General features: G+C 35.3%; 1 protein-coding gene across 3 annotated transcripts in view; it reads left to right on the top strand.

Annotated features, from left to right (window-relative positions):
- The window catches only part of KCNT2 (potassium sodium-activated channel subfamily T member 2), a 110,089-nt gene that overhangs the window by 46,036 nt on the left and 46,567 nt on the right, over positions 1-17,486 (top strand). For all 3 annotated transcript variants that reach the window (XM_072342567.1, XM_072342568.1, XM_072342569.1), the window contains exons 10-13: positions 9,075-9,255; positions 11,747-11,911; positions 13,361-13,497; positions 16,911-16,974. In XM_072342567.1, coding sequence (XP_072198668.1) covers positions 9,075-9,255; positions 11,747-11,911; positions 13,361-13,497; positions 16,911-16,974 — 547 coding nt within the window. The remainder of the gene's footprint in view (positions 1-9,074; positions 9,256-11,746; positions 11,912-13,360; positions 13,498-16,910; positions 16,975-17,486) is intronic.

Raw genomic sequence — 17,486 nt, forward strand, 5'->3', positions numbered from 1 at the left:
AAACAAATATGAGTGAAAGTTTCTGGGGAAAAAAAATGAACATGCAGACAGTGAGGATTTGCTGTAATATCATACTAAGAATCTATGAACAAAATATTAATAAGGTAAGCAAAACTCAGCTTACTCCATGTCTGGAGACAACTGACTTCTGAAGATTAGATAGAACTGTGCAACAGAAGGTATATTTTATACACATTTAAGCTGGAAAGAAAAAATTCCCACATTAGCTTTATGATGGGCTGCAATTTGCATGCCTTTGGTTAAGGTGGGTAAAAAAAATTGCAATTGGATGTGAATCACTTGCACATTTTAGGCCACTCCTGCTTGTATTTATCAATGGTCTCAGTTGCACAGCAGGATAACCACCGCAAGGAATACTGTTCTTTCTAAGTATTGCTTGTTTTTACATTTCCAGCAGACTAATTTTGGCTTAAGATGTTACTAATATGGAAATTTTGCAACTAGAGGAAAGAGATTTGGTTTGTTCTGAAACAGCTGTTTCAATAGCAGGATTGTGAAAATTATAAAAGGAGGAAGAAAAATACATGTTGCACTCATAATGCAAGTGAGAGCCTACCAAGAACATGTAAAAATGAGTGAAAGTGTAGCATCCTTGGCAAATATCCTTGAGAATTAAGTGAAAACTCAGTGTGATAACAAGAGCACAGCACAGAAGGTTAGTACAGAATACATAGAAACATTAGAATGGATACTTGAAGGTCAGGAGCTGCAGGCTTTTTGCAAAAAAATCATCTGTAACAAGAACAAAATGTACCAACGCTAAAGCAGACACAGACCTAATTTTCCATCCATCAGAGAAAGTCTGTTCTTGGAGCACAACTAAGCTGTAACTAAGGTACACATACTGAATTATTATTGCAAACTCTTTAATGCAGGCAGAGTATTAAATGGGAAGATCTTTCTATACTGTTTTTGGTTACTGCTTCATTGAACATCGGCTACTGCTCTCAGTAGAAACAAACTCTGAATGAAGGGAGCCTTCACCTAACCTAATATGGATATTGCCATTTCTTTCTGACCACCCTTTAGAAACATTCTGTTTGTCTAAGTTGATAATCATTTTGTCCTTACCAGTTTTCTCCTTCACTATCATAAAGAGATGATAAACAGGAGAAGATCCTAGGGTTTAGATGATTTTGATGCTTTATGAAGAGGTTTTTGGAGCATAAACAACTCTGCAGGTATTCAAATCAGTGTCTAAACCTGTGTGATGTTATTTTAGCAAAGTAACTACAACTGTCAGCTGTAAGACAATAACACACAGTGCATGGAAGTTTGAAGAGGTTTCTACTGTTTCGAGAGATCACAAAACAGTATGAGGCTTCAGCAAGCCAAGGCCTTGCCAGCTGTGCAAGAGAATTGCCTACAACTCTCGTTTAATCAGAATGCATCAATAAAGCGGTGTTTGATTTTTGACGTGAGTGAAAAACAATTTGATGCAGTTTATTCAGAAGATGTTTCTCAATTGTGCAATAAACATTAACTATAGAACTGTCTGGGATGCAGACATCCACAAGGCCAAAACAAAATAAGAACTAAGAATCCCTGTGCTCTTTTCTGAAGTTAACTGAGCACAAGGCTGAGACAGAATTTTATCAGTTTCTGGAGTTCACAGACCTTATCTTTTCACTTGGACTATTTGACTTGGATCTAATAGTGTTCAAACATCAATGAAAACAGAAAAGTATCGAGAAGTGGTCATCACTGTGAATTTTAGGATGCAGTAGACTTCTTCTACCTGGGAATGTCTGGAAAATACTTATAATTGGATATTATGGATACGCAAAAATGGTATCATCAAACAACAGCATTTTGGCTACAGATAGAAGTGAAATACAAAATGATTACCTTTTCATCTGAAGAGAAGTTCAGAATTCATTTCTAACATGACTGTATGATTGTAGCATAGCAAAAGGAAGAGTTCTCTAACCCTACCTCAACAACTGTTCATAAAGTCTGACAGAACCTGAAAGCTTAATGCAAAGCCTGTTGAGGTTATCAGAATATTTTACTTCAGTAAGTGACTCTTTGAAAAAGGGAGAGCCTTGTAAGAAAACTGCCTATGAAAAGAAAATATTTAGGAAAACTATAAGAGTTTTATAGTTATTTAAGACTCGGACTATCTGATGAAATGAGATTAGAGTTGCAAAAATATCTGAGATAATTTTCAAGAACAAGATCAGTGGTGTAAGAAGAGGTCACACTGTCTGGCAATATCCTTTTTTTTGTCCAGTCACTCTTTAACTATGTTTATTTCGGAATTCCCTACCACGCTCAAGACTGCTTGTTACCAGCTAGGAATAGCAAATCTATTTTACTACTCACTCACTATAAAGACAGTGAGCATAACAACCTTTGCCTTCCTTCTAATCAGCATTTCTCCCTCAGTTCATTCATCGTCTTTTAAGTTATCAGTCATTTCTATGTCTTTGAAGTCAGTTATGCCTGCAGTTTTACAGCCTACTATACATAACAAGGGGAGGAAGTTTGAACTTCTCACTGTGTTTCTTAAATTTGATATATATTATATACTTATTTGATATATGATACATTGTACTAGGTTGTCATTTTAACATGTTGGAAATTGCAAATTTCCATAAACTAGTCAATTTTGCTTTTCTATTTTAATGTTGTTTATGGAAAACTGCTTTTCAGAAAATAAATGTTCAGACAGAACAGATTTTATAAAAAATCTGAGAAAAATCATATATCTTGGCTGAAGTGAAGCATTTTGTTTTCAGCAACTTAAAACCTCAGATTTAACAGGTTTGAATAGGATAGACATTTTGTTATTGGACAGAGTAAATTCTGACTCTCTCCATTCATTTATTTGCTGTGGATTTTGATCACTCCTTGCTCTTTTCTTTGCCTATCCATTATTTACGCAAGAATCAGAAAGCATTAGGGTATTAGGCTGTTCATGAGAAAAATAGTAGGCAACATTTCACATTTTCAGACTGTAGGACTAGACTGCAAAGCTGCTTTCTCTTAGGAAAAAGATACTCAACATTCAGAGGACACATGTTATTATTCGGAAATCAACATGAAGTATCTCATTAAGTACCTGATACAATGAATAATGGAGTCACTTTAATACCACTGCGGTTACATCAGCACTGAACTTGCATAGTTTCGTGAAGTATAAACTGAGCCTTTTATGATTCTCTATGATAATTTTACTAGCACTGAAAATTGTTTATCTAATGATGTCTAATGTAAAAATGTAGGAAAATAGATAAGAAAACCGCATCTGGCTCTATATCAGCTCCCTAGAGAGCACAGAATGCCCACAGGGACAACTCCCAGTATGAAAGGCTATTTCCCTCAGATACAACATTAGTCTTAATGTCACTTTCATTGCAAGGACTTCGGTCTACCACCAGCTTAATATTAGCATATTTGGCAACAGTAAACACCTTTTGTCAATTTCAGACAAAAGGTCGGTGTGTTTATCAGAGTTCTGATGGATTTTATATGCTTTCTAGAACGAGTCTGAAGTGTGAACATTTTATTTTGATTGAGCAAGTTTCTTTCAACATCCTTGGTGAACTCCAAATCTTCACTGATGTAACTGGACAGTTACAGCCACTACAGTGGGAATGTGTGTTTTAAGTACCTGCTGTGTATTTCCTAGGAAGTTAACATGCTCATCTTTTTCACTGTTATGCTCTTTAAATTTTACAGATAAACATTTGCTGTAGTTGATGGTCTGTCAACAGAGGGGTCACTCCAGTATTTTCAATACAGGAAAAAATAATTGTGTCAGTGGTATCAGAAGAATTTAAGTAATGTAAATATCAATTTGCAACACAGCATGATCAAATAATTGTAATTTAACTTGGAATTCGCTCTGTCCCCATTCCACGTTCAGATATGTGGAAACTACTAATTTAAATGGGAACACTTATTTAATATGGGCAGCGGAATTACTGTATTTCTTCTACAGTATCTACATACCGAGTGTGCCACAGTAGCTCACTGAACATGATAAAATTCATCCCCATTGATTTCAACATACTCGTTAGCTGTTCCTTATAGCTAACTAATTGAAACACTATAGAAGTTTCTAGGCAAGTTAAAGAACTATGCAAGTAGAAGAAAAAACAGTGCTATCGATTGCTACCCAATCATGAAGACACCTAAGCATCTCTCGCTTCTGGCTTCAGACTGTGACACATTACTTCAGACCTCAGGAAGTTGTATGTCTAAATACTAATTTGCTATAAATACAAAAATAACAAAGTCAGAATTAGACCTATTTGGCACCACTGACAAGAGAAAACACAAACTAATAATATAAATAGTTTATAAGTGATTATAAATAAGGATGGCTGATGTACAATACTTGCAAATAGATACCCAAATTCTTGTTGTACTCATTTCTATGACATGCTACCATACATGATAAAACCATTATTAATATGTGGTTTTATTTTACTCTATGATATTTATTTCTAACAGCAGGGTGCTTAGAAAGAAATAAAATGAAAATACCTGAACACAATTTTTCATTATTTCTCTGAATTTTAAACTGTTCGTGACTGACTTAATAGTACTGCAGGAACATTCTAATTGCATTCTTTTACATATAAAATTGTTGGGCAATAGTTGCTGTTTCTCTCCCTTGCCCTCCCCCCCCCCCCCCCCCAAAGAAAAAAAGCAAGTTATAAAATAATTATTAAAATGCAGCAGATAATAATCCAAATACTGTGAAATGCCACTATATCAAAACTGCATATGTAGAGTAAAGCTCCAGGCTCCCCAAACTTTTCTCTTGTTCCCTGGCTTTGACTAATGTCATCGTGCCTTCTGAATTCATGCTGTGGAGTGAAGTGTCCTCCCTTATGTGTGCAGATTTTCCCTTCCAGGTTAGTTCATTTCAAACTGGATTACATAGGTAAACGTGAGGATATGCAGCATGAAGCATTAAGGCCCTCTGGTGAAAGGGAGAAAATCAAACAGAAGGAAGTGGGCATAGTTAGCTTTATATTTAACTGCAATCATCCTGTCTGATCTATTTAAACATGTGAGGTTCCTCACAGAAGGCCTGTCTTTCTAGCAAGAAATATAAATTTGCACAGATATGTCAGGTCAGTACATTAGAATCCTGATCTTAACTGTTTCTTTCTTTTTAAAAACAGTTAAATATTCAGCTAAGGGATAGGGAAAAAAGCAGTAAAATTCTGTTAATAAACATGCCATCAATCCTTCCATATATTAACTTCTTTTGATGTCTTAGAAGGTAATTCACTTGATTTTTTGAGGCAGCTTCTGTACTGCATGCCGAAAAAGATCATGTACAAACTGCAGTTAGTTTTGGCATACAAAATACTTGAGCAAGCAAAGATTCCGGGAATTAGAAAAAAAAATTCCAGTAAAACAAAGATTGAACTCTCAAAAGTTCAGGTTCTACCTAACTAAACATGACTAATCATCAGAGATTACATATTTGCATGCTTAAAATCACACTTGTTTTTTTCATGAGTTTGTTGTACATTTGCTGACACTGCTTTTGCTTTAGCAGACCAAATGGTTTGTGGTGTGTGTACGTATATATATATATATTTAATGTAAATATCCTCTCCGTTAAGCCAGTGTTGTTATGACATAATTGCTGTCTTAAATCCACAATGAAAAGACAACTTGTCAGAATTACAGAAACCTAAAATTGGTATAGAAGGAGGTGAATTTGGCCTTGTATTTTAATTAGGTATTTTCTGTGTATTTATTATTATAACAGATTATTTTCTCCACAAATACAAGTTGGTATAAGCACTGCTTTTGCTAAATGCTGCTTTCCTGATTGAAATAGTTATGTTTGTTCAAGGAAAACCAAGCAGATTGTTCCTTCATGGTATAAAAGAGAAGGAGGAAGTAAACAAGGAGATAGAAACGCCACCATAAAATACCAAAATAGAAAAAAGATGAAGTCTGAGGTCACTGTGTTGGGAAACAGGAGAAAGCAGAACAAGAACACGTGCTGACTCTTGGCACATGTAGTATTGATGCATCTTTTAAAAATAATGCTTAGCATTTCACAGTTTAAAAGAAACATTAAAAGATGTGGTTACTATTATTCATATAAATAATTAGGCTGCAATAAAAGACATCAGTAAGTTGTGGGGAATGGAATAACTAATTTACGTGGCTTATTGGAGAACCAGTAGATTTCCACAGCACTCTGTGCAGCATAATCAGGTAGGAACATGCTATAGAAACTCACTAATGTTGCTTTGGATATATTGAAGTGATTAAAATGTAATCTCTACAGTTTCTACATTGCTAGTAGTACAGATTATACTGCACTGATTATACAAGTACTGAAATTAAGACTTGGTAAACTATTTTTGAATTTATTTGCTTTCAGGGTTAGGGATTCAGGTGCGAGCTGATAGAACTACAGATGAGGTGCACGTAATTCCAAACAAATAAATCAACTCATCATGAAGTTCTAAGAATAAATGAATTTCTGCTTCAGAGAATAATAAAGAGTTCCCATGTCCTGTTGACTTTAATACTCGTAACTGAATTTGAGATGCTTTGGCTTCACACCCACTGAGTTCAACAAAAGAGAGTTTGGATCCATAACATTCTGAATCAGACACAAAAAGATTTTGATGGCTTTAAAGAATATAAATAAAAAGGAATGTATTGGAGTACAGGTCAGAAAATAAAGTTGGGCTCATTCAATTCAGTGCACATTTTGTTATTCACTTAGAAAAGGCTGGAAGGGTTCATGGTATATTCAGAATGTATTTTCAGTTAAGCTAACGTATGGATGGGTGGGTTGTAAAGAGAGCATATGAAGAATAATATTAATGAAGTACCTCCATCAAGTTGGGATTTTTCCTACAATTAAGTTAGTAAAGATTTTACTCAAGCAAGGTTCATGATAAGAATAAAAAGTGGAGAAACAATCCTGATTCCTTGAATATGTAAAAAAATAAGAAACCTAAACAAACTCACAAAACCCTGGGATAACAGAATCTTAACCCATTCCCTTATATACAGAAATTAGAACTGGCCCTTCTGCTTATGCAAGCACTGAGCTATTTCACAGACACCAACATCAGAAAAAAATACATTCTGTGAATGATAGGATTATGCTTCAATACCAACTTATTTGCAGATAATAAATCCACTTAGCATGTCATGGCCATAGCCCTGTCTCTGTGTACCTGCTGCTCTCCTGGCTGTTGTGCCCTTAATTCTTGAAGTCAAGTTTACATTTTAGAGATGTACTCATAAGCAAAGAAAAGAAAACATACCAGGAAGGTTAGGATTAATGATATAAAAAGATAAAAATCTTTCATAGCTCTGTTATTATGATTACATATAACTTACGTTAAAAACTACACTAAAATAGCTTATTTTTTCATACTTCGATTTGTCCACAGCTTATCATTCCAAATTAACACTGGAATAGGAGATAGCTGAGAAACTTCCATGCCCAAGACCAAAAGAAAGTGTTCTTTGTTAGCATATTTCCAGACAGTTCCTCTATTAACAGGGACAAAAATCATTTTTAAAGGAGAAATGGGAAAGAGATAACTGTGAACGTAGGAAAATGATGGAAGACCTAGATTACTACTCCAGTGAAAAACGTGGAACAACTTGGAAAGGAACATAAACTCATCAGTTCTGACTGAAGGATGAAACTTATGCAAACAGAAAAAAAACCACGCACCCTTTTTAGAACATTTTAAGAAGTGTGAAAACTACACATGCTAGAACTGTGAAAAGGAAACTGGCAATTTGATCCATATGTTCTGGAAATGCCACTGCCCACTACTGAATTATTTTTGGAGAACAGAATAGAGAACAGAAGAACAACCGAAAAGCTGTTATAAACACAGGGTCTCCCTGGTGATGCAAAATTTTTACCATAGCAGATATTAATGAGTGACTCTTACCATCTGGATAGGACACATGGAGAAATTATCTTAGATATGTTCTAGAATAATTACCAAGGAATATGGCATGATTTATCAATTAGATCTCTAATTGTCTGAGGATAAATAATTCAGCTAGCTCCAAGGGGAAAGAAAACAACACTATTCAGGCTGGTTCACACATCAATTTTCTTCAAATGGGTGAATGTAGTTTTAAAGATGGATTGGATTTAGTCTGAATGATTCTACTGTCTTACAGAAGATCAGACTTTAAGCTCAATATCATGGTGTATTTTTCCAAAGTGAAATATTTTTAAAGCATGAAACATAAGAAACAGCAATAAGACCTTTATATAGATTCTGCCACTGCTTCTCACAACCAAAACAGCACTAATTTACCCAAATCACCCTGATTACAAGAGAAATAAATACCAAGCAGCACATACCACTATCCTTTTTCCCAGTAATGTGTAACTGAAAGGAACTAACAATCTGTTCGGTTGGAGAAACAACCAAGCCTAACAAACAGAAACTTCATACCAGTTGGCACCTTCTACCTGAAGGCTGTCACTGGGCACTTATTCCTCTGACGGTTGGATAGCCTTCAGTTCTCCAAACTGGTTTATTCTGGACAGTTAGTAACCATCAGTACTAATGCTATTTCATGAACTAGTCTTCATGCTAATAGCTCTTGCCATCCAATCTATATAGACCAATATAGAGAGCAACAGATTCAAAGAAAATATTACATACAATTTCTTCGCATAACAGTAGAGTCTCCCTGAAAAGATACATTAAAGAAAGAAATCTGAACGGTGGCAACTATATACCATCTGTCTTGTCCTGGTTTAGAAAGGAACTGCATCAGTCCGTGATGTTCTTTATAGCACTTCTCCCTCTCCACTAAGAAAAATCTAGTAGCAAAGTTCTCAATACCACATTGAAATATAGAAAAAATGAGATTATCAGACATGACATAAAAGCTATATTAATAAGACTTCTAGTTTGATTTTTCCTCTCTTTGAAAGAAATGTCTTTTCTAAGCAATGTGTCCATTCAAAAAGAAGTAATTCTTTGCATATATAATGTAATCATCAAACTTGAACTGAACCTAAGTGCAGTTTTTATTTTTCGTGTCTTTATTCATTCTTCTCTACATAGTATTTGTGGAATTCAGCATCTGGAACGAGCGGGAAACAAGCTGACTCTCTTTGACTCCCTTTATTTCTGCATAGTGACATTTTCCACTGTGGGCTTTGGGGATGTTACACCCAAGATATGGCCTTCAAAGCTGCTTGTTGTCATTATGATCTGTGTTGCTCTTGTGGTGTTGCCCATACAGGTAAACATGGATTTATTTTATTTTATTTTTTCATTTTCTCTTTGGAATTGTTTTTAAAACAAAACAGTAACCCCCAAAACACCCTTTTCCATTGCATATAAAATATAAGAAATAATAACCATCTCCTGTATCCTCTATTCTTTTCCTAAATTTTTCCTGTTTGTCTTTGCTTAGTTTAAATGTATAATACAATACTGAGTGCTAAAGCCAGTTTTCAGTTGCTGGTGAAAGATTTCTGTTTCTGTCACGTACCACAGAGCCCTCCTCTTCATTACAGGTAATTTTAAGAACACAGAAAGCAACAAAGCAAATACATAAACCAAATCAAGAACAATAAAAAATGGTACCCAGTACTTTGTGAGTATAGCATTTCCTCTGCAGGCTTTCCCTGTTTCTAATCTTGATTCTCTGCACTTCCCCTCATGTTCTCACAGTTCAGTGCTAACTTAAAAAAAGAACTCATTAAATCTGCAACTCAAGCAAATTGTCTTCACATCTGTGTGTGTTGGCACACACTGATCCAAGTGCACATTTAGGAATTTTTGGTGCCTACATGAGCTTAGGTTGAATTATGAAAATCCAAGTATTTCATGCAATCAATCAGGTTCCTTAAATTTGTACCAGACATTTATCAGCTCATTAGCAAAGACTCGATGACTGACACTCAGACTACAGGGCACCCTTGCAACAGCATTAACTGTCCACAAAAGGAAGTATGGCGAGACATCATGCATGCTTATTGAATCTTGTAGCAGACCTAGATGCTAGGCCTTGAAGCTCCCAGGCTTCTCATACAGCTTTGATTTCCACACTCTAATTCTCTGATCGTGAACTAAGCCTCAACTCTGAGCAGGCAATGCAGAAACCCTGTGAGGCCCGAAGCTCAAGCTGTCAGAATTAATTTCCTTGAAACTACCTGAACATTTAAATTATAGCTAAATATTTAATGTCTGCATATGCAAGCATACACACTAATATAATTATATTCCCACTCAATGACAGTTTAATAAAATGTATGTTCTTGAAACTAAAATATGGGTAAAGAAATTTGGAATTTCCACAGAAATAGAAATTTCACCTTTCGAGTACTTCTAATATGCACTTAAACACCAAATCTATGCACTACCTGTAAATAATCTGGAATCTACTGCCCTTTCACATCAATCTAAGTATTATTCACTATTTTATTTTTACATCTTTGTAGAGATGAAGAGGCTTCATAGTTTTCTACGCACAGAATGAGGGAGACATTATCTAGAATCATACTGTAGAGTATCCTGAGTTGGAAAGACCCAAAATGATCACCAAGTCCAACTCTTGGCTCCAGACAGGACCACTCAAAATCCGAACCCTATGTCTAAGAGTGCTGTCCAAATGCACCGTGAGCTCCAGCACCTTGGGGCTATGACCAGTGCCCTGGGCAGCCTGCTCTATGCCTGCTGCCCTCTGGGGCAGAACCTTTCCCTAACCCCCCCCTGACACTCCTTCTGACACTGTTCCATGCTGTTCCCTCAGGCCCTGTCGCTGTCACCAGTGAGCACAGCTCCCCACCAGGGATTAGACTGATCTAAACCCCTTAACTACAAGCTGCGATCTCTTGAGCTTTGTCTTTCTACTGTATTAAATGAATTATTATTCACAATAAGAATCATGAGAGAAAGCTGTTACCACAATAGACGTATAGTTAAATTGAGCTCAGGATTAAATGCGTATTACTTAGTACAAGACATTTGAGAGTGTTTATTTATGAACTATATTAAAGGCACAGATTATTACAATATAGTATTTAGTCTAAAGGATTCTGATTAGTGGAGCAACGTTTTATATTCTTAATAATTCTTCCTCATTTCCTAGCTGATTGCACACTAGGCTTCCCTTTCATAAGAGTACAAAACAGATTTTACTGTTAACCTGCATACATCATTCAGATGGCAAAATTACAAGCTGTCACATATTTAAGTGGTATCTATATATATAGGTTATATTAGTGAGTATACAGATTGAGTGCTACGATCACCTTCAGAGTACTATAAAATGAAGACGGTCACTTCTCAAAGTAAAATGGTGCTTCTGTCTAAGTATTTATACTCATATTAACTTAAGTATATGAAAACTTCAACTTTTCATTTGAGGAAAGCATTTAGATCACAGGGCACTGGAAAAACAACTCAGAGAAGCGAAATATATGAACAAGATAGCAAACAATGTAGTCTTCAATCTTCTAAAATTTTATGGCTGGGTGTAATCACATGATATTTTAATGAAGTTATTCAGCTATTTGCAATACAAACTGGCCATACTTGCACGTTTTTCTGTAATCCCCCATTGATTTGACCCACATACCAAGAACTTTTGACAAAGAAAAATACACTGGGTGCTAAGAGCATCATTCAGTAAAGGTATGATCTGAACAGTGCAATGTATTTAAGTTGCGATACGCTTTTACTGCGCAGCTGCTTGGCTGTACGTAACTGATACGTATCTATTACAGTTTGAACAGCTGGCGTATTTGTGGATGGAGAGACAAAAGTCTGGTGGCAACTACAGTCGACACAGAGCTCAGACGGAAAAACACGTTGTGCTGTGTGTCAGCTCTCTGAAGATTGATCTACTTATGGATTTCTTAAATGAATTCTATGCTCACCCTAGGCTGCAGGTATTTACAGAGGAAGAAAAAAGAGAAGAATCTCTAAACACTGATTTTTGGAGTAGACTGGAATGGCTTTTCATTTGTAAAGCTGGATTTAGAAATAGTTGGCTAAACTGAAAGTCTGTAATTGCAATGAGAATTTGAGTGGTTGAGAAATAGAGTACGGAGACATTTGTTTTGAATTGAGGTAAAAGGGATGGAATTATTGTTTTTTTTTTTTTTTTTTTTTTTTTTTTTCCTATTCAAAGCAGAAAGAATTCAAAAATGTTGACTTTTTTTTCTTGTTTTTTGGGGGGGAGGACTGGATCAAAAACTCCTCACAAGTCAAAGTGTATTTTGGTTTGGCATTTTGCCAAAGACGTTTGGAAGATAAGATGCTTTTGGAGAAGAAGGAAAATACAGAAGCACTTTAAAGAGCAAAGACCTTTCAAGGTTACAAACAAGTTTTTTCTCACTGCTCGCATATTCAGTAGTTAATGCAAAACAGACGTCACATAACTTGTTCCAATCACATGAAAGCTTATTTATATAAGGTAGCAACTTGGATTCCTAATCATTACCTTTCCTATAAACCATTTATTTTAGAAAATCTTCTCTGTCAATGTTTTTTACTGTTACCTGTGGCACCACACTTCAATAGGTAATGCAAAAACCACACAAAATACAGTCCTCAAATGGTTGAGTAGCAGCATGGCAAATCCCAAATGTAAAATAATCTCCAAATTAATCAGAAAATTAAGAAGTCTAAGGAATTGTAGAAAGAAATCCAGTATTTTACAGATCAACAATTGGTGAGTCTTTGCAATATGCTGAAGAGAAAGCAAGAGAAGTCCTAATACTACTTATATAGCATGAAGGAACTTATATTAATTCCCTTCACTACTGAAGTAGAAGCTAGAGGATAGAGATGACTGTGTGTGATTAGGAAGACTTCATATTGAGACTATCCTAACCTCAGTCTCTCCTCTTATGTTCCACTTGTCTCCCCTTCTCATACACACACACATATAAATGTCAGAGCAACCTTTCTTCTAATAGAGTTTGTACACAGGAAATAAAATTGGGATCTGCCCATTAATGCAGAGGAAAAGATTTCAAGGTGTAATAGAGATAGAGAAAATAACTGTTTTAATTGTTTTTAATTTAAAGCTTCCTACATTTTCCAGCTATAACGACAGAAAAGTGAACTATGTCTAAAAAAATTATGCTTTCATAGAAACAAAAATATAATAGAATTCTAGTGGTCACCTTAAAGTCTTTTATGAGCATTCTTGACATTTTCATTTAGGAATGATTCCATATTTTAAATACTTGTATTCAAATTACTTTCGTCAATCAAATTTGAGAATTATCACATTAGTTTAATATACCCTTATTCTGTTGATTCATTTCCTGGCAACAACAAATGGTATAATCAGATAATAACATGATTATTCTTCATTATGCTTTTGGCAGGACTACTATGTTGTTATTTTGTGTCCTACTGAAATGGATGCTCAGGTCCGGAGAGTGTTACAAATCCCGATGTGGTCTCAAAGAGTTATCTACCTCCAAGGCTCAGCACTGAAAGATCAAGACCTGTTGAGAGCAAAGTAGGCAAATATGGCTACCACATATTTTCTACCTTGTTTCACATATACTCTTTGATAACCATCTTTGACAAACAACAAAAGCTAGAAGGAATGTATGTTTATTTAGAAAACAGGGATCTTTATTACATTTTTTTTTCCTTAAGTTTGGAAATTTTTAAGGAACATATTTGTAAGCTCTTCATTTGACCCATCTTTTTATCACTAGTTTTGTTTCATTTTTCTTTTTAAAGGTGTTGAAACAGAGCCTGTAACTTCTCTAGAAAAAGCTGTGTTGAAAATCCTAATGCTAGAATCTGATTTTGTTCCTTATGCACAAACAGTAAATCAACTGAAGGGAAGAAAAAGGGAAAAAAAGTAATTATCACCCTTTGAATGCTTTGTATATTCTTGTTTTCTTAAGTTCAGCCTGGTAACATAAACTATGACTCTACCTCTATATGCTCTAACTTCACCATCTTGCTCTTAGCACACATTTTCAACCACCTCTAAAAACAACCTCTTTGCCAGTTAGTATTGAATGACAGTGATCAAAATGTATCAGCCAGACAGAGTTTCTCAAAAGAAAAAACAAAAACAAAAAAACCCAACACCAAAAATCCCAACAAAAAAGCCCCACAAAACCTACCAAAACCAACCACTACTGCTCAACCACTTAAAGGTGGAAAGAATTCACAGTGGAATTTATGTAGGAGGAGCGTCTCTTCAGCCTCCATAGAGAAAGGTGATTCTTTTCAAGCAACTGTTCTAATTTATCTGCACCGCTTTTTATAAGAACTTACTATATTAATCAACTAATATATATATGTAAAATGAAGCCATTACGTCAGTACTTGTGTCATTCAACCTTCTAAAGAATTATTCTGATGAATCTCATCTTTGAGAAGTCTAGCAAGCAGTGCTAACTTCAACTTTCTGCTACTGAAAAAAAACCCAGCTACCTTTATATAGCTACCTTACTTGAAAATGCAGGTCTTTGTTCAGGATTATGAAGTTCTTTCAAAAAGCCATTCTTTGTTTTTCACTTTGTTGCTCATTTTCAAGAAAGAATTCATAGGGGAATTTGGCTAACATTTGTTCTACACATTAAGAAAAATTAGACTGTTCCCTACAGATAATAATGAATTTCACTTATTATAACCTGGAGATACTCAATGAAGGTTTTTCCTGCGGAACATGTAATTGAATGTACCTGTCACAGAATAATTTTCCACCTCTACTGAGGGAAAAAGCACAGTGGGAACTTAATAGAATGTTTAATCTGATCTATAAAGCAGTACCTAAGATGTTTGCTATATTCCTTTCAATGAGAATATATTGTACTGAGAAGATAGCAAGACACACGGTAAACAATTTCTAATAAATAAAATAATAGAATGGTTTGGGTTGGAAGGGACCTTAAAGATCATCTAGTCCCAACCCCCTGCTGTATGCAGGGATGCCTCCCACTAGACCAGGTTGCTTACAGCCCCATCCAGCCTGGCCTTGAGTGCTTCCAGGGAGGGGGCATCTACAGCCTCTGTGAGCAACCTGTTCCAGTGTCTAAGCACCCTCACAGCTACTCTCCAGTATCTAGTCTAAATCTGCCCTCTTTCAGATTAAAGCAATTTCGCCTCATTCATTTGCTACCTGCCCTTATAAAATGTTCCTCCCAAAACAAAATAATGCTTTACACACAGACACACAAAATAAAAATAATCAAGAAGTGTCTTTTTGTTTATCAAAATTTATACATGTATTATACCTGAAATACAATGCAAAATATCACGATAAAGGTCACACTACAAAAGGAAAGGAATACCATAAATTGATGTACTGCGTATTTGTAAATAGTTAACTGAGAAGTGTATTTTCCCATGTCCTAGTACATCACCCTACTACAAAAATGATTCTCATTGATTCATTCTCATTCATTCAAAGTTTCACTTTGCAATTTTTTGTTATTCTCTGTGAAAACAAAAACAAAAAAAACCAACAGTCTGTTATGTGGTTTACCAGTCTACTGCATTTCAAGTTCTTCCATCTGAGGCTTCTCCTGCTTTCCTACTGTTTCCTGACTATGGGACAAACTATAATTATCCTTCTTTTTCATTTATATTTTCTCTGAATGATCACACACGAAACACACAAATCCATTCACCATTTCTATAGTCATAAACTAAAAGGTTATTACTGAGATTATCTGGCTTCTTAATATGGATATTTACTTATCAACTTCAGCTGCAGATTATTAATAATAGAACTTAAGTTTTGTTGCTCGAATAAAACCAATAAAATATTGGAGATCATATGTTTGGAATCATGTTGTAGAGCATCCTATGTAAAATGGACTCAAATGTTGTCAGTGCTTTCTTACAAAAGCTCTTATTTTTACCTCACTGAAACAATGCTTAGGTTTTTAATATATATATCAATTCTTCCTGAACACTTTGGAAATATTATTTGCGTAGTCCATCACTTCACCTCTTATTGTAATCCTTCTCTGGTTTACCCTTCTTTCCCATCAAGGAATGACCTATATTATTCTCACTTACAACTATACAACTCCTAGGCCTTAACAAGAGGAAACCTGACAAGCCTATAATACTGTTCTCTCACACATGCAACAGATTAGCATACAAATCCCCTTGTGACTTCACCTATACTGTACCTTCAAGCTAGAATGAATTTCTCAGAAACACCAATAAATTCATGTTGGCATCACCCATTATATTCTCTCTTCAGTCAGTTCCCCACTGATATCTAGTAAGATCACTTTCTATCATGATTTCTTTTTTGTATTAATGTACGCTCACAGTCTGTTTCTCAATTTAGCATATACTTTTCTAGTCCTTTGCTACATCATTTAGAGATTAATATGGCACGTGCTGTCTTTTTGTCCTCTTTGTAAAATACATAAAATAAAGGGTTCTCAGCATCAGTCTACGGTCCCAGACTACAAGTCTACAAGTCCAGAGTAATAGGCAAGGCAAATCTATATTATCTGCACTCTTTCATTCCTTCTTACTAGTAATAACATAGATATTGCACACCTACACAAACTGGTGCTATTAATTAACCTTTTTATACTCATGGCTGATAAACATGTAATTTCTAAAGTAATTGTGCTTGAGGCCACCTTGCTTTTCTTACTTTGGCACAGCCTCAATTGAAACCAAGGGAAGAAAATTTCCTAGAACCTAGACAAGAAGTACTGGTACACTGTGAGTAAGTGCACAGAGGAGTGTTATTGACATTCATATAATGCATGAAAGCAGACAGACTCTTCTTTCTCTGTATTCTGTATCTATACTCACGTAAGGCTATAAAATGTGAAACATGAATCAACAGAAGGTCGTGGTTTTTTTTTTTTGTTTTTTTTTTTTGTTTTTTTTTTTTTTTGTATGTAACAAGGTTTTCTCCCTCATTTTTTCTAGAATGGATGATGCTGAAGCTTGTTTCATCCTAAGTAGCCGCTGTGAGGTGGACAGAACAGCAGCTGTAAGTTCTGAAGAAATAACCAAGAATTAATGTTTATCCTGATGTTTCCCTTGTTCCCTCAGACTTCTGTGTACAGAAGATTAAAGTTAGCTGATATGTAAAGATACAAATTTTGCATAAATGGAGTGAACTCCAAATATTTAGTAAAACATCAGTAAACGTCACTATCTGAATGAGTTAAAACCTTTCCAGTTAGGAAATGTTTGCTGGAAACTTGTCATTTCATAAAAATTGTTTCTAGGAAAACTATCAGTTTCAAAACAGTCTGAAGAAAGTCTTGAGATTTGCTAGAGATCTCAGAGCTTTAAGTGCTTAAAGTTCCATTACAATACCTACCACTAGAAGTCCCTGGAGCTGGGAGCAACAGGATTTTGAGCTTCCGTTTATCAGCCTTGGATCCTGTTAGGTCATGTCTCAACTCTCAAGTTTGTGAAATACTTGGGATCCTAGAAATCCCAGAACATTAAAATTCAAATAAGTCTTCCAGTCTGTGGTTCCAAAGGAGAATGAAG

The sequence above is a fragment of the Excalfactoria chinensis genome, chromosome 8 (genome assembly GCF_039878825.1).
Source record: "Excalfactoria chinensis isolate bCotChi1 chromosome 8, bCotChi1.hap2, whole genome shotgun sequence".
NCBI classification, from domain to species: Eukaryota; Metazoa; Chordata; class Aves; order Galliformes; family Phasianidae; genus Excalfactoria; species Excalfactoria chinensis.